General features: G+C 35.0%; 1 protein-coding gene across 8 annotated transcripts in view; it reads right to left on the bottom strand.

The window, feature by feature from the left end:
• MPDZ (multiple PDZ domain crumbs cell polarity complex component) overlaps positions 1–18,052 on the bottom strand; it is a 158,119-nt gene that overhangs the window by 64,012 nt on the left and 76,055 nt on the right. For all 8 annotated transcript variants that reach the window (XR_009211026.1, XM_058431233.1, XM_032137900.2 and 5 more), the window contains 3 exons: positions 11,253–11,534; positions 10,872–10,995; positions 2,641–2,839 (listed from right to left, as the gene is read on the bottom strand). Coding sequence is in view for 7 of the 8 variants with exons in the window: in XM_058431233.1 (XP_058287216.1) it covers positions 2,641–2,839; positions 10,872–10,995; positions 11,253–11,534 (605 nt within the window). In the remaining variant the exon portion in view is untranslated. The remainder of the gene's footprint in view (positions 1–2,640; positions 2,840–10,871; positions 10,996–11,252; positions 11,535–18,052) is intronic.

The raw sequence follows: 18,052 nt of genomic DNA, 5'->3' as shown, positions 1-18,052 counted from the left end.
TGTTATAAGCAGCTGCTGCTAAGCACAAAACCCTGGCTATTATTACAGAAATATAAGAGCTCCTGGCAAGGTGGAGGGAGAAGTGAAACAGAATGTATTCTGGTGAGGCTTCGCATCTGGTTTTCCATAGAAAATAATGAAACCTGGATCTTAAACTGGCTGTTCTTGAACTCTTGAAACTCAAATTATCTACCCATGCATGCATGAACACACACACACAAAAGTTCCTAGCTATCTATCGTAAATGGCAAAAAAGAAATCCAGTGCATTGTCTCAATAAGCAATGCTTTCCCTAAAACCAATCAGTTATGTAACTGAACCACAGTCTCTTTTTTTAAAGTTCCTACAATACACCCCTCCACCACTACCCAGATTAAGCTAGGTTCATAAAGAAAAATAATGAGAAAGAGATGTGGATGGAGCCTAGATCCAGGTAATGAGCACAAAGCTTAATGGGCCCGAGGCAGTGTTATGGTTCTATTCAGAGTAATGGAAGGACTAAATGTTCCTTTTGGGAAGATTATTCACATAGCTTTCAAGGTAATTCTAAATCTTTTGCTTCACAAAATCAGTGGTAAGGGCCAAAAACACTTCATGCAAAATGCACAGAACATGCTGCTCAGCCCTGGTCAACCTAAATGGCTCTTTGTGTTTTAAAATCTAACATATTTTTTTTTTTCCTGAAAAAGCATTATGTAAGGATGATTTTAGTTTATTTTTACCATTACTCAATGAGTTAAGCTACAACCATTTGAATGAGAGCATCTTTAAGGCATGTGAGAAGAAATCAGTGTGTTTTGAATGTCTGCATGTGTGTTTACCTACATGAGAGAGAGACTGACTGACTGAATGAATGGATGATTGATTTCCAGAGGAGGAAAGGTTGTATGATTTTTCTTCTTTTTAAAATAATTTAAGATTCTATAGTACATTTTGCCTCCTGAGATCCTAAAGCACATACTTATGAAGCTAGCTCTCTAGATACCCTTCATAGTCATAATAAAATAAAGCTTCTGCCCACATGACAGGGTAAATTCTGCTGAATCAGTGGGAGAGGGAAAACGGAAATACACAACAAAAAAATGAGAAAAGGGGAAAAAAGACTTTGAGCCTGAAAATGTACTTCAAAAGTTTTCTAGAGTTGACCAGATGCATGACTTATGCCAAACTGGTGTCACAATGGTCTTATTTTTTAACCACTCTTAAAGTTCTGCAGTACATTAGAATTGAGCGGTAGGGCTAGTACCAAGTACTAATTCTGGTGATCAGAATGCTGAAAAGTGGGCAGCAGACTGGTATCAGCACACACAGCATAAATGTACATCATGGCACAATAAATCAGATGAACAGTTACTAGGCCATCTGCATTTTATACTACATCTAATCCACGTAAACTAAAACCCTGCAATAAATACATAGTCTCCACATGATCTAGTCATGGAACACTGGCCATAAGTGGTAAGGAGAACACTTGAAGTTTCTCTTCTCTTATGATAAAAGGACTGACATTTTTAATGATGTTTACTTGTACTCCAATTACTATAAGGCAATTAAGGAACAGTAACATGATCAGATGATCTGTTCAATTGTAAATAAGAGTCAAAAAAGCATACAAAAATATGAAAGCCCATTAGTGAAGATTTTGCCTAAAAATAATACTTCTTTTATATAAGACAGCGGAATCCGCTCCAAATGGTATATACTTTTCTTTTTATTGACCACAGAATGAAAAATAGTCTGTACAGCTTTTGTTACCTAAGCCCTAGAAATACATACTTTGCAAAAGGACTAGTAATAGAGAACGTAGTCAGTAAAATAACATTAATACAAAAAAGTCCCCCATACTAGTAATCACTACATCGATTTTAGGTAAACAATCTTTCCCTGAGCTCTTATTTTATGATGTTATCCCTCATACATGAAAAACAAATATTCAATGATTAATGCTAGAAGAAAATGCCACACTGATGAAGTGTCACAATAAAGTAATGAGCTGATTTTTCTGTTGGCTCAAGGAATGTTTAGAGACTTAAACAAACCACATATACGATGTGCTTTTAGTACATTATGAGATTATCAGAAATTTTAAGTATTTCCTGACAAAATATCCTCCATGACCTACAAACAGACCATATCAACATATTGGTCTATCCCCTGAGGTCATGAGGTAGCTCAAGAAAGGGTAAGTTTTGGGTCAGATGGACACTGTTTTATGTTGTCTTTTGCATGCCTGGCCCTTAAAGAACTGTCTTAGTTCTAGGATTCACACAGGTCAATTAGGTAGGGTACACTTCCTTATATTGAAGCCAATCCAAACATCTTGCCAAGATCCTAAAAGTGGGCCCTCTTGCTCTTTGAGAATCATTGCATCCCTCACTTCTATGGTAGTTGTAGAAATCACTGGAGAAGTATAATTAAAAATACAAAGCAATGTTTCCAAATTTTTAACATTGCTATAGTCTCAAAGAAACTAAACTTATAATCGAGAACTACTCAAAAATGGTCAATGTCTTGAGTGATTTATGTTAAAAAAATGTGATAACGTTCGTATCTCAAACAGAAGTGAATACTGAAAAAGAATTCTGATTAATTGAAATTCCTGAATTTCCCAAGTTAAACTGGGCTCCAAATGATACTTACTTTATGTCAGGGCCAATGAGAGAATGTCTTCTCAACATAGCTCGTGCCTGGGCATTGGTTACACTGATGGTAGACTCTTCATTAATGGACAAGATGCAGTCTCCAATGGCAATCCGGCCATCTCGACTAATGGCACCTCCATGAATAATGCTTCGAACAATCATCCCCAAGCCATCTTTATTAGCACTAACTGTCATTCCTACACGAAAAGAGAAATGCAAATATAATTAAACACATGATTTTCCAATTCATGTTAATTTGAATTTAATAATTTCTATGATTCACAGATTAAAAAATACAAGTAACGTTTTAGTCAATAAAAAGCACAGCAAAAACAGGAAAAAGTGTTTCTAACAAAAAATATTTTTAAGTAAATTGTAAATGTTTGTGAAATTGTATATAGTTAATACATTATAAACAAAACAGATCTACGCTGTGGAATGAATGTAATTTAGACCATGTGATGTGCTGACCCCTTGAATAGAAAGGTCTCTCAGGGAGAGTACTATGATAGTATCAAATCAGTTTTACAATATTAGTTCATCTTTTACACATAAAAGAGAATAAAAGGACCACAAAAGGAAAATTCATCATATAAATTAAGGAATTATCCACTATTACCTTAATTCTTTAACACTTGTTCATTCAGGATCTATTTACTATATGGCTAATACGTGCCAAGTACTATGCTGTTTGCTTAGGATAACAGCATAGCACAGAATTCCTAACATCAAGAAGCCTGTATTGAAGTCTTCATACCTGGAGCCTATCACAGTGGTGTGGGAAAGTATAGCAGTTTGTTGAAATGAATTTACATGAACTTAATCTTAATCTATTTCCATTTTATCTCTGAACCTCTTTAAGCTTCTAATTTGGATATTAAATTGCCCTCTTTTCATATCGCCTGGATGTCTCACAGGAAATGCAATCTTAGCATGTATAAAATTGAACCTGCAATTTTTCACCTCACTTTATTTCTCCATTTTTCTTCCCTTTTTTGGTAAATTGCACTACCACACTACCCTCCATTATTCAAAGTAGAAATACTGGGGTCTTTCTTGATGCATACGTCTCTCTTATCCCCTATATTTAATCCAACACCAAATCCTGTCATTTCTATCTTCAAAATTTATCTTGAATCCATTTACCTTTTTCCATTTAGATACTAACTCCAGACTAAGTCAACACCTTCTCTTGCCTGACTTTTTGCAAAAGCCTCTTTTCTAACTGGTCACCTGCCTTCCATGATTGTCTCCTCCAATGCATACTTCCCTCAGAAGACAGAGAGGCCATTACCAAAAAAAAAAAAAAAAAAAAAAAAAAGACAAGTAATATCCTATCAGTCCCTTGGCTGCAACTCTTTAATAGTTTCTTGTTATAGTAATACACAACACACTTGCTCAGCACAGTCTGTAGGACAGGGGTACACTGGCCTTTGCAGTGTGCATCCTTGCTTTGTGTTATATCCTTCTTGGTTCCCTAAGTTCTAGACACAAATGCATCTCGTCTCCGTCCGTTTTGAAGTCTTTGCCTGACACCTTCTTTCTGCAGCTCTTGCACAGCTAACTCCTTCTCACTCTTCAATATCACTTCCTCAGAAAGTCCTTCTCAACAGACTCTATCTGAATTAATGTTCCCTTTGCATCCTATCCTCATTCTATTCGTTGAAAAATATAAAATCTTAAAAATTATATTTGAAACTTTGCAAAAATAATGTAAGTTCACTTAAAACGAAGTGTTGAAAGTTTCTTCCAAAACAAAATTATATAATTAAACAAGCTATGGAGAGATATAAAGCTACCAGGGTATTTATAAAAACTTTTCTTTGACAGATGTCACAAATTCCTTTTTAGGTTTTTATATATTTAAAAAATGATGTCTTTCCAAATATTAATTCTACTCATACCAAATTAGATATGATATTTCAAACATTTTAAAAAATGATTCTGATTATGTTTCTAGCCTAATACTTCATATGTGGATGTGGGCAATTTAGGCTCCTACTTAGTGTTTTCTGATAGAAATAAAACATTTTTAAACGTACTTAAAATATTCTGTTAAGACTCATACTAATGATTTTTAAAAGTATTGTTAAGAAGACACCTCTGCTTACCATAAAACAATAAGATACCATTTCAGGTGAGAAAAAAGGCTGAATCTGAAATTTTCAAAAGGTACTCCATTTTGTACTGTTAAAGCCAGCCTTCCCACCAATACCCACAATACAACTGTACTTTGGTAAAATGAAAATGTGTCAGCACAAAGTAAAATTTAACTCAGTGGATCACACTGGGAATCTAACTTACCGTCTTGTTCTTATTAGCACCATGCAGACTACAATAAGGCAAGACACAGACATGGAACCTATCATGAGCTATGGCCGACATGATCTCTGAATTCACTTTTAATAGCGTATTTAACTCATGACTCTCAGCTATTAAGGCTGTCAGGTCACATCAACCATGTAAACCAAGAGGTCAACATCAGTTAGCTGAGCTTATACTTTCTTCTCACCAAATGACAATTTTTAAGGTGCAATAACTTGGAGGTAATCTCCACTAACTAGATTTTGGTTGTAACTTGTAAGATCTCTCAATTTTTTTCCTGGAAGAAGTATGAAAGAATATCCCAAATCCCAAATCATGTGCTTTGGAAATAGAGAACTGGTTACAAATATGAATTCCACCACTTCCAATGAGCATAAGCTTGGGCAACTGACTTAACCTCACACAGAGCCTCAGTTTACTTATCTCTAAAAAGGGATGACATTTACTCTTAGGGTTGTTTAAAGAATTAAGTGAGAAACACATATGTAATAGTACTTTCAAAATATCTGACACAAAGTGTACAACAAAATTTAGTCACAAAACTAAAAACAAAACAAAGCTCATAAAATAGTTTAAAATGCATCTCTCTCCCAAACCAAGGTTACACTGCTCCCTAAAGACTAAATGCAAATCTTAATTCAGCTTCAAAATGAAGCTTGTTAGTACAACAATCATAATGTGCCCTTGGGTAACACAAGTACTGAATGTATTGTACAGTATATGTGAAAATCAGAGACAGACAGGTTTGAGTTCTGACTCTACCTCTTTAAGGGTTGAGTAATTTCAGAGAAACTCCTGAGTCTGTCTATGTTTCTTTAATCAATGAAGGGAAGATAAGACTTCCTTTCTTTTCCCCTCAAGAACCTTGTTTTTTACCTTCAAGTCCAAACACCACATCATTAAACAAGGGACCACAGACTTATTAAAAAGCATCAAGATTAGAATTTTTTATAGCAGCATGATTTCTAATCCTTTGGGTATATACCCAGTAATGGGATGGGCTGGGTCAAATGGTATTTCTAGTTCTAGATCCCTGAGGAATCGCCACACTGTCTTCCACAATGGTTGAACTAGTTTACAGTCCCACCAACAGTGTAAAAGTGTTCCTATTTCTCCACATCCTCTCCAGCACCTGTTGTTTCCTGACTTTTTAATGATCGCCATTCTAACTGGTGTGAGATGGTATCTCATTGTGGTTTTTGATTTGCATTTCTCTGATGGCCAGTGATGATGAGCATTTTTTCATGCACCACTATTCACAATAGCAAAGAGTTGCAACCAACCCAAATGTCCAACAACGATAGACTAGATTAAGAAAATGTGGCACATATACACCATGGAATACTATGCAGCCATAAAAAATGATGAGTTCATGTCCTTTGTAGGGACATGGATGAAGCTGGAAACCATCATTCTCAGCAAACTATCGCAAGGACAAAAAACCAAACACCGCATGTTCTCTTTCATAGGTGGGAATTGAACAATGAGAACACATGGACACAGGAAGGGGAACATCACACACTGGGGCCTGTTGTGGGGTAGGGGGAGGGGGAGGGATAGCATTAGGAGATATACCTAATGCTAAATGATGAGTTAATGGGTGCAGCACACCAACATGGCACATGTATACATATGTAACAAACCTGCCCGTTGTGCACATGTACCCTAAAACTTAAAGTATTTAAAAAAAAAACTCTGAGAGCTGAAAAAGAAATTCAGTAAAGTTGCAGGATATAAAATCAACATACAAAAAAAAAAAAAGATTAGAATTTTTTAAAGGTCACTATATGCATGTGTACATTTATTAATGTAACTGTATTTCTGTATATATTTTCACTCTAAATTTAACAAAATTCAAAAACCCAAATGATTCATGAAATCAAAACAACGGATTATGACAGTTTTTACAGAAACCTGTCATTTATTAATAACTTCTTCTGGTCATCACTAGACAAAGAAACAAATTAGCCACAAAGCTAAAACTGCAAACAACTGCATATAGCTGATTAAGGGGAGACTATGAATCTAAGAAAATGAGCTCACTGATAGGCCCCTTTCATAATATACTTTTCTACCAGCACAAACCCAGCCTCTATTTAGACTTCCTAACATACTATTTATCACACTTTTTGTTACTTTAAGTTATACAGCCAACACCTTCCTACACTAAAGCTTAATTTAATGCTTTAATATTTACATAGATTTTTCAAGATTCCTTTACATTTAGTTATTCGAAGTGCTATAGAAATCTGAACATTTGAGCATCTCCTGTCAAATGAGATAACAGAGTAATGTTCTTGCCTTGGCATGCAGTAAATTTTAACTCCAAAATGCCAGAGGAACCTCACTGAGTCCCAGGAAATCAAAAAGCCAGGGAGAAAGCCCTATAAACATATTGGGCCTATCAACAATGGAAATGAAGCAGAAAAGCTAAACTAATTGTGACTTACACTTTTATATTACAGTGTGAATGGTAAACTAATAGTGCTGTGATTTCACACTTAAACGTCTTACTTTTTTCTTTTTTTTTTTTTTTGAGATGAAGTTTCGCTCTCGTCACCTAGGCTGGAGTATAGCAGCACGATCTCGGCTCACTGCAACCTCCGCTTCCCGAGTTCAAGGGATTCTCCTGCCTCAGCCTCCTGAGTAGCTGGGATTATAGGTGCCCACCACCATGCCCAGCTAATTTTTTGTATTTTCAGTAGAGACAGGGTTTCGCCATGTTGGGCAGGCTGGTCTTGAACTCCTGACCTCAGGTGATCTACTCGCCTTAGCCTCCCAAAGTGCTGGGATTACAGGCGTGAGCCACCACGCCCGGCCAAATGTTTTACTTTCACTAAAAAAATGACAGGGCTCTTTTATACTTTAATTTTAAAGTCAGGCTGTTGAGGGAGGTTTAAATGGGCTTCTAGATGTGATGGAAAGGAAGGACATTTCTACCTTTGACTGTTTTCTTCCAATAACTTAATTAACCTAGTATATTTTATATCAAAACTTAAAAACTAAGGTGGAAGCAACTCAAGTGTCCATCAATAGATGAATAAAGTGTAGTGTATACATACAATGGAATATTATTCAGCCTTAAAAATGAAATTCTGGCACATGCTACAACATGGATGAACCTAAAAGACATTATACCCAGTCACATCTGGACAAATATTGTATGATTCCACCTACATGAAGCATTTCATCAAATTCATAGAGACAGAAAAATGAATGGTAGTTGACAGGGGACTGGTAGAGCATGGGGAATAATTGTTTAATGGATACAGAGCTTCAACTGGGGAACCCAAAAAACGTTCTGGAGATGGATGGTGATGATGGCTACACAACAAAGTGAGTACACTTAATGCCACAGAAATGTACTCTTAAAAATGACAAAAATGGTCAATTTTATGCTATGTCTATTTTACCACAATAAAAAAAAAATGTATCTTGACATATTAGCAGAATAAATAAAAAATCCATATAATCTCCCCAATAGATGAAGAAATGCTTTGACAAAATTCAGCATTCTCAGAATTAATTAAAAATTGGTAAGCAGGCCAGGCAAGGTGGCTCGCACCTGTAATCCTAGCACTTTGGGAGACCGAGATGGGCGGATTGCCTGAGCTCAGGAGTTCAAGACCAGCCTGGGCAACATGGTGAAACCCTATCTCTACTAAAACACAAAAAATCAGCTGGGCATAGTGGCAGAGGCCTGTAATCCCAGCTACTCAGGAGGCTGAGAGGGATGAGAATTGCTTGAACTTGGGAGACGGAAGTTGCAGTTAGCCGAGATCATGCCACTGCACTGCAGCCTGGGCAACAAGGCGAAACTCTCTCTCTCAAAAAAAAAAAAAAAAAAAAAAAAAAAATTGGTAAGCAATCCAAATAGCCAGATTGCAAAATCTGATGTACCCAAACCATGGCTCTTACAAGAGCCTCCTAACTGCTTCACCAACCTAAGGTGAATGCTCTTCTTAAAACACAAATGTGCTTATGTCACTCTCCTACCCTTAGCTCCCGCTGCCTACATGAAGCATAAGGCAGTAGATGGCTGCAGCAGAAGTTCTGTGTCCTACACACAAACCCACCCAGCAGTTGTCTCCCATTTATCATTCCTTTAGTTCCAACTCCGACTTTGCCGGTCATCATACCATACTTCATCCATACCGAACCAGTTTCAGTAATATTTCACATCTCTCTGCCTTACTTCTAAGCAGCTTTCAACTTTTTCAAATTCCTCAACTATGTAGTAAAAATCTCCTCTTTGTAGACCTAAATCAGACATCTCCTCTTTTCTGAAACCATTCTAAAGTTCTCCACACTTGGAGAGTACGGATTAGTTATTCCCTCTTTTAAGCCTTTAATGTTCTCTGTAAGTATCTACCATAGCATGTACAATATTTTAATACCTTTAGGATTTTAAATGTCAATTAGCTTACTCTCTTAAACTTGTGTTAAGAACAGTGATATTATGGTGTCTATGCACAGTGGATATAGTACTAAAATAAATGTTTGCTAGTTGAGTAAATACACTAGAATAATAGCTCTCAAATAGGCTTTGCAAAATCTCTGCCTTATCAATTATTCAAGAAAAAATGGGTTCTATGGACAATTAAATGTGAAAAATGCTACATTTTATAATCTCTTAGTGATTCACAATGCACATTGGAGTATAAAAGATATTGAGATGTAAAAAGAAACCCTTCTTCTTAAATTTATCTCAACCCAAACTTTTAAACTTAGAACTCATTTATAACTCCTATTAACATCCTACAGAACTAATATTTTGAGTAACATGACATCAGAAATACTAAATTACCCAATGAAATAATTCTGGCATGTTTTAGATATCTGTCTCATAATTAATGAGTTATGGAAAGTTCTGCAGTTCAAGCTTTGTATCATCCTATTAAACATAATGTATATAAGAAATATTACAACAACACAAATACTGTCTGCTGCAATTCTCTCTTTAGCTGCTGTTGGTAGTACCCCGCCACCGTCAAATGGGACAAAATCTTGGAGACCAAGGCTGAAATCGCACTCATCAAGTAAGCACTGCTGGATTCCTCTGCCAAATCTCAAAACTTAACAAGGAAACAAGACTCTGACATAAGATATCAGCGTAACGGGTAGTGGTTGGTTACTTCATAGAAGGAAAAGGATTTCTGATACTGAATTAACCAGAGAGTCTTGGGCTGCATTTGGACACTCAGAGCAACTCATCTACCATCCTATTTCTCAAGAAAGACAGGGCTGAGTCACATGACTGTATAACTCAATGAGAGAACAAATGCGCTCTGCCTCAACACAGTTTCAGCTATTGTAATTAGGATATTTCTACAGAAAGTCTTCTTTGCCCAATTCAGAGGGTTTTGTGGTTAAAATAGCACACAAAAATCCTGCCACCTGGGAAGTCCTACTGAATAACTCACATTTACATTTTGGTGGTGACACACCTGGTTGTCTTTTTAGTCTTTCTTTCAGTGAGTGAAAGAAATTAAATACAAACTGACTTATACATCACTGGTACATTCAAAGAAACTAATAATTTACTTTTTCAAAGAATTTGGAATTCCAAATTGCTGAGTTTTCATTTTCTAAGAATTCCTTTTCTGATTTGCTGTTTCATACACAAACAATTCATATATCTTTTACTGAATGTAAATGAGGCTTGTGAATACTCTGAAGTAATTAAGAGAATGAGGGATTTCTGCTCACATGGAGTACACAAACCTGTAAACCATTTCAAAAAAATAATGAGGACAGAGAAATAAAAACCATAAAAACTACAGGAAAATTTCTACCATCTGTTCTCTTATCTACAGCAAAAAAATATTGAAATTTACCATGTTCAATATTTCCCCTTGTCAAGGGGGTTGAGAAGTAGGTATATGAGGAAAATGAGAAACTTACCTAGGCTAGAATTGCCTTTTGCTATATTAATAGTTCTTTCAAAAGATTCTTTAGATACATTTTGAAGCATGACACACTCAGCATTAGAGGCCAGGGAGCTCTGTTCAAGCAGGTAGTCAGAGCCCTATAAGAAATAAAAAAAAGTCCCAAGTCACATGGAAAGGGAAACTAGACTTTGGAGTGTGATTTCAACATCACACATGTTCTCTAATTGATTGTGCTTTATTTTGCAAGAACCTGCAACCAAAACAAGTTCATAGGTTGCTTTCTGAAAATCTTAGTGTCAAGAAGCGCTCATTCCAAATGAAGAGATTAGCCAGAATAACCCTTCACTATTCCCTACCTCATCATAAAACACAAACCATATCTTTAAAACATTACCTTTCCAGCTGAATCGGGTAGCACAGAAGGAAGTTCTGCACTTGATATAACTTCACTTGGTAAATGAGATTCAGTCCACACTATTGTGTTTTCACATTCATATTGTTGTTCAATAGCATTTGCAGGTGTGTAGTCATTTATAGTAAAGCCAGAAGCAGGCACCATACTTATGTCCACCGAAGGTGTATTCTCATCCTGTCTTTGCAGGAGATTCTGGGTATACAGTTCCTCCAAAGACATATGCAGATCAAGTACTGGATCACAAGAATTTTCGATAACATCCTGGTAGTTAAAAATCAACAACAACAAAAAATGAAAAATGTGACCAGAGTTACATCAATATATAACATCACTTCTTAATGAACAACTATTTAGTAAAATGTAAAACATAACATTTATTACTCAAAAAGCATTAACACAATTCTTCACTTAGCAGATTTTCTGCATCTCTTTATTTTCAAAAATGGTTTTAAATACATTTCCTGAAAGTCATACATATCACGTTCTACTGAGTTATACTTGTACAAGATACTGTACATGAGATCATTTAGATATAATACTATGTTCTATTTACAAATAAAATTATTCACAGTTCAAATTACATAGAAGAGCAAGTAGCATACTTCCAAATCTCACTTAAAGTGTAGTTTGTTTCCCATCAGTCTGAAGTTCCTGTTTATTATGAGCTCAAGGACATAAAAAGTATGACATTAATTGATTCGGACTCACAAGGGCCTCCAAGAAAAAATTATTTTGATAGGCATTTATAAGTATTTATGGAGAATAGAAATTTTTATAATTCAAATTATTGTAGGAAAAATTTGCATAAATATTCTGTAAGATATAACAGAAGGAATAGTAAGATGGGTTGACATAAAATGTAGGCTGTAAATCCAGGCTCTGTTATTAACAATTTGTATATCACAGAACCTCTCTTGGCTTTATATTAGATAATTTCTACAATCCTCTGAAACTCTAAAATTGTAGAGTTCTATATAAATATGTGTATCTACTTACAACAGATATATTGTATCCCTTGAGTGCTTTGGGAAAGCAGTTGCTTCATAAACTGCTGTTGAATAAACATATCAGTTTTCCCTTCAATTCTTTCATTGATAGTTTTAATGTATAAAAGTAGCATATGAACATACTATTGCATAAAGGATTCAAGATACAGACATATACTGTGTATGCATATAGAATACAATATGAAGAGTCTTTGCTATGGCTTCTACTTCCATTCCCTTCCCCAGTAAAAATGGCTGGCATTAGTTAGGTGTTTATCCATCAAATTTTTAATGCATTTGCATAATATGTACATACAAGTACACATGCACACACTCACACATACAAGCAGATATACATATATATTTTTTAAAACTAAACACAGCCATACAATAAACAGCATTTTTACTTTTTTTGCAGTATCTTTTCATCTTGATGTGAGAAATTTCCATGTCAGTTTAAAAACAAGTCAACTTCAATCTTCTTATGGCTGTAAGTTATTCCTAAGTATGAAAGACAGTGGTGTGTAGACTGTGAACCCAGGATGCCTGAGTTCAAATCCTGGCTCAACATTAATTAAATGTTAGAGCTTTGACAAGTCACTTAAACACTATGCCTAACTGGGGAAATTAACAGAAACTAATACAGGACAGTTGGGAGGACAGAGAGTATTCATATCCACAAAGTACTAAAAACAGGCCTGATTTAATAGAAAACGTCCAACAATTGTTAGCTACTACTGTTATTTATATTCTACATCTTTGTCCATATGTGTGAAGATACATTCACTATGAACCACTAGAATTGCAATGGTTGGTCAAATGATATGCACACTTAAAATGTTGGTTCGTATTTTTAGTAGAGACGAGCTCTCACCGTGATGGTCTTGATCTCCTGACCTCGTGATCCGCCTGCCACGGCCTCCCAAAGTGTTGGGATTACAGGCGTGAGCCACTAAAAATACAAAAAAATTAGCCAGGTGTAGTGGCTGGCGCCTGTAGTCCCAGCTACTCAGGAGGCTGACGCAGGAGAATGGCATGAATCCAGGAGGCAGAGCTTGCAGTTAGCCCAGATCGCGCCACTGCACTCCAGCCTGGGTGACAGAGTGAGACTGCAACTCAAAAAAAAAAAAGAAAAATTTGGTACATACTGCTAACTAGTCTTCCAATTTCTCTCACAAAAGGAAAATATGGGAATACCTGTTAATGAATCTTGCCAGCCCTAGATTAGTTTGGCAATCTGATTTGTAAGCAATATATTCATTAGTGTATTACTATGTGTGTTTCTGACAATTATCAAGGATAAGCCATTTGTATTTCTTCTGTTAACACTCTCTTCATATTCTTTATCCGATTTCTCTCTGAGTTCAAATTACATACAGAAGCAAATAACTCATAATTTCAAATTTCACTTAAAATGCAATTCAGTTCTAATCACTTTAAAGTTCCTATTTATGAAGAGATCAAGAGCATAAAACGTATGACATTAATTGATCTGGATTCACAGGAGCCTCCAAGAGAAAACTATCCTAATAGGCATTTACAGGTATTTATGGTGAAGAATAGACATTCTTCTTGTCATTGGCACAGTTTGAATATAAAGTCTTTGTGATACACACTGCAAATATTCTCCCAGTCTGTCACTTGTCTTTTAGTTTGTACAGGTAATATTTTGTCGTGCAGAAGTTAAATTATTTCTGCAACCAAATTTGTCATTTTTTTGTGCTTTTGTGTTTTATATATTACTTAATAAGTCCTTCCACACAAAGTAAATAAATGCTTTCTAGTATTTTTCCTCTTTTATAAATGCTTTCTTTTAGATTTTAACCATCTAGATTTATTTCAGGGTATGGTGTGAGATATGGGTCTGTCATTTTTTTCTAAACGGTTCATTAATTGCTCTAACACAATTTATTACACGCCTTTCCTTGAATGCGACTTATTATCTCTCTAGAATTATCAGATATTCCTAGTACAAAGAATTGAGGCAAGTGGAAATATCACATAAGCAATTAACATCTGTAGTATCTTCAGAAACAGATGACAGGAAGGTATCATCCTCCACACTCCCATGATCTAAACAATAACCTGTTGGCTCCCTCATCCAACTTTGATAATTTTATTCTTAGGAAAAATAATAATGTATTTACTACAGAACTGGTTAGCTTCCATATTACTAAATTAATTATAATAATTAGTAAATCATCTCCCCCATGCCTCAAAGATAACAATCAAAATTGCTTTTCATTAGCAAAAGAGGTCAAGTCGCCCTTGTTAGCTGGGGTGTACTGTAAATGGTATAACAGTCCCATGCATTATTCATGAAGGAGTTAACACAGACACACAGAAAAGAAAGAGCTAATCAACACAGTAGACAACACACGCCCACTTCAGAAACGTTTCTGGTTGCTCAACAACCAACTCAGTTTTATTTTTAAAAGTCTTATGGATCTAAAAGAAAAACAGTTCTTCCCTCATAAGATGTACAAAAATAACCACAATTTCCCAGTGCAACTTGATATCTAAAGTGAAGTCTTTCAAAAGTCTATATTAATATGTGACTTCACCTGATATATTCTTGTCCTCAGTAAAAAATTAGAAAAAGGTTAAATTAAAATGTCAAATATACTTTTTAAAAGTTCTGTTTCTTAAGCACAATGCAGAAATTAAGGTTAGACTTGGGTATATTATTTACTCAGATAATATATTTACAAAAACTAACTAAATACATGAGCATTTAATAGCCATAACCTGCTTTTCTTCAATAAGCAGTCTACCAGAGAATTCTTATTATACTTTTAAAAAATATATTGCAATCACAGCTGCTCCAACTGTCCTTCTGCCACTCTTTCTGAGATAAGGTACACTTCCTTTATTGTTTTGACACTGATCCTACTAAGGAAAAAGGCAACATCTTTTATACCTTTGAGAGCCTGCAATTTTGTCACTAAGACTCTCACAGTCACTCTCATCATTTTGATTAGAGTGATTTAGCTTTTTATTCTAACCCCATCTGCAAAAAAAAAAAAAAAAATAGTATCAACATTCTAAACATGGATGTGAAGGCAATAATATTTTATGCTAGACAATGACACTAAGTAATAATTTGTAAGAATGTTCAGACTACTAAAAAATATCATTAAATCCGTTAGCTGAGTTGACGTACAAGGTGCAAAAGGGTTCCTAACTTGATAAACATCAAGTTCAACCCGCATTAGAATAAAAAGTATTTCCTGGCAGAACTGATATTCAAGAATGAAGGATAGACATCACATTGGTAACAATATCATCACTGGAGTGAGAGTATGAGTGTACATGGGAGGGCAGGGTGTAGAGGTGTGAATAAGGAGTAGAAGGGGAAACTTGAATAGATATTAAATCTTTATCCATTGTATTTTTAAATCAAAATAGGAAAAAAAAAAACATGTTCTAAAAACCATGTTAAAATTTTAAACAAAACTCTACAAATTTAAAAACCAATTATTTCTGCATTTTGTCATATCTTTGGAGGTAACAAGGGAAAAGGAGTAAAATGATTAACCAAAGAAATAAAACTTAAAATAATAAGAAAGGAAAAACACGGCTAGAGCCATGTTGCTCTTAAAAGCCATATTTCAATGACCTGCCTCTATTAAGCCAAATGCCACAGATGCAGGTATATTTTTCAGGTTCTTGAGTAATGGTTATTTCCCATAAATCTTTACATGGTAACTAATCAAATTAAGCAAACACATACTCTTTTAAAAAAGTAAAGCAGAATGGACCCCCAAATTAGATAATTTTGTGAGGAAGAGCCCCAACGTATGGCTATAGCCCTTTGGTGTTTAGGCTGCCCTGAAGAGCGAGGCCTCCCTCTATGAAGAGTCTGTGCTGTAGATGATTAGCACTGATCACTTCTGGTGGTATACCTGACGAAGGCCAAAAGACCATTCATCAAGGGGAAGAGACAAGTAAAATTATTTGTTCATACCCAGTTGCCATTTAAGGCTACAAGATGATCATATATTTAGCAAAGTCAAAAATCTAAGGAATCGCTGAGATCCTCACATTCTATTTTAATCCTTCTTTCAAATCAGGATAGAGGCATCTTTGTTTTTCTTAAAAATCATATACTACTCGGTATTACTTTATAAATTAAAAAGCCTTTAAGTACGCTCACTTTTAAGAAAAATTGTCAATTGTAAATTCCATAACAAATCACCATTGTGTCTTTTTAATATAAATTTGTTGCAAAGAAACAGGAAGGACACATTATATATTTATTTTATTTACATAAACATTTTTAGTAAAAGTCTAGATATTAGAAAGTTGTCACCAAAAATAGAAAATGTTGCAGAGATTTTACCACAATGCAGGAACAGTCCTACTTCCTAAGAAAACTAACAGCACACAGGAGTTTCACAATATGTTTAAAAACACCCTCATTAATGTCTTCTTTGTTGTTTTGTAGTTTAAGTATTTCAGTTGATAAACCAGCTTGCCAAAATTTGCTTCAACAAAAGAGTAAACTGCTTGGGGAAAAAAAATAAATAAATAAAAAAGGAGGCAAACAGACTTCAGTAAGCCAATATGTTGTGCTGCATACAGCCAGCATTTGCCCTGTAAAATATATGCTTCTCAGTATGCAGATTGTGTAATCCCTTTAAGTAACAATTACTAAGTTAAACAATGCAATCTGTCCACTGGCAAGAAGACGTGTGCTATGCTGTGGATTAGTAGATTCCATCAGGAGATGAACTCAGCTTCCAGCCCTGAGGCCAATAAAGACTGAAAACATTCCAGAACACATTCCAGACAGGACACAGCCAGACAGACAGTCTCAGGTGCGGTGAGAGAGGAGCAGCTGCTCTACTCAAGATTATACCTTGCAAACCAATTCAAGGAGATTGCCCAGCATCATTTGCAAGGATAACAGGTGCACCTTGAACATAAAAGAAAATGCTTTGAAAATGTTCTGGCCAAAAAACCTGTTAATCAGGAAAGGAGGAAAACAGTGCTAGACCTATGGAAATTCTACTTTCCAACTTATTCATAAACACCCCTTCCCACTGAATTCAATTTATGCAGAAAATACGTATTTCATACATTAAAAAAATTGTCCAGTCTTTTCAACTTAATTTTAAATCTATGTTTATGGTATATTTCCAATATAGAAAAATAAAGAAAATACATTCATATATGAACTCTTTGCCATGATTTAATAGATATAAACATTCTGCCATATTTTCATCAATCTCTCTTTCTTCATAGTATGTTATAATGTATTAAGACACATAGCTAAATTCCCATACTTCCTTTTTTCTCCAAGGATAACTTCTTTTTTGAAGTTGAGAAGTATCCTGCCAACACATTTTTAGATTTTACTACACACATGTACACAGATATTCATAAAAAATATATGTTGAATTGCTTTGCATATCAATTTCCAAAAAACAACTGCAAAGAATCAAAAGAAAAATGAGCAACCCAATACAAAATGGCCAAAAGATACGAAGAGATCTTTGATGAAAAGTGAAAAACAAATGGCCAATATTATGAAAAAACATTCATTCTCATTAGTAATCAGGAAATCCAAATTAAAGTAGTAAGATACCATTTCACACCCAAAACATTGGATACATTTTAAAGTATTACTTATTGAACATTATAGAGTATGTCACCAAGAAAATGAATAGAGTTGGGGCATTTATGCCAATAATCTATTTCTAAAATATAAATGGCACAGATACATCAAATGGTGACTAAATTCTTCGTTCACATCCAGTGACATAAACATAATTTACCATTCACTGTGAT

Source organism: Hylobates moloch, unplaced genomic scaffold (assembly GCF_009828535.3).
Source record: "Hylobates moloch isolate HMO894 unplaced genomic scaffold, HMol_V3 SCAFFOLD_19, whole genome shotgun sequence".
NCBI lineage: Eukaryota > Metazoa > Chordata > Mammalia > Primates > Hylobatidae > Hylobates > Hylobates moloch.
This window is presented reverse-complemented; position numbering and strand designations above follow the sequence as displayed.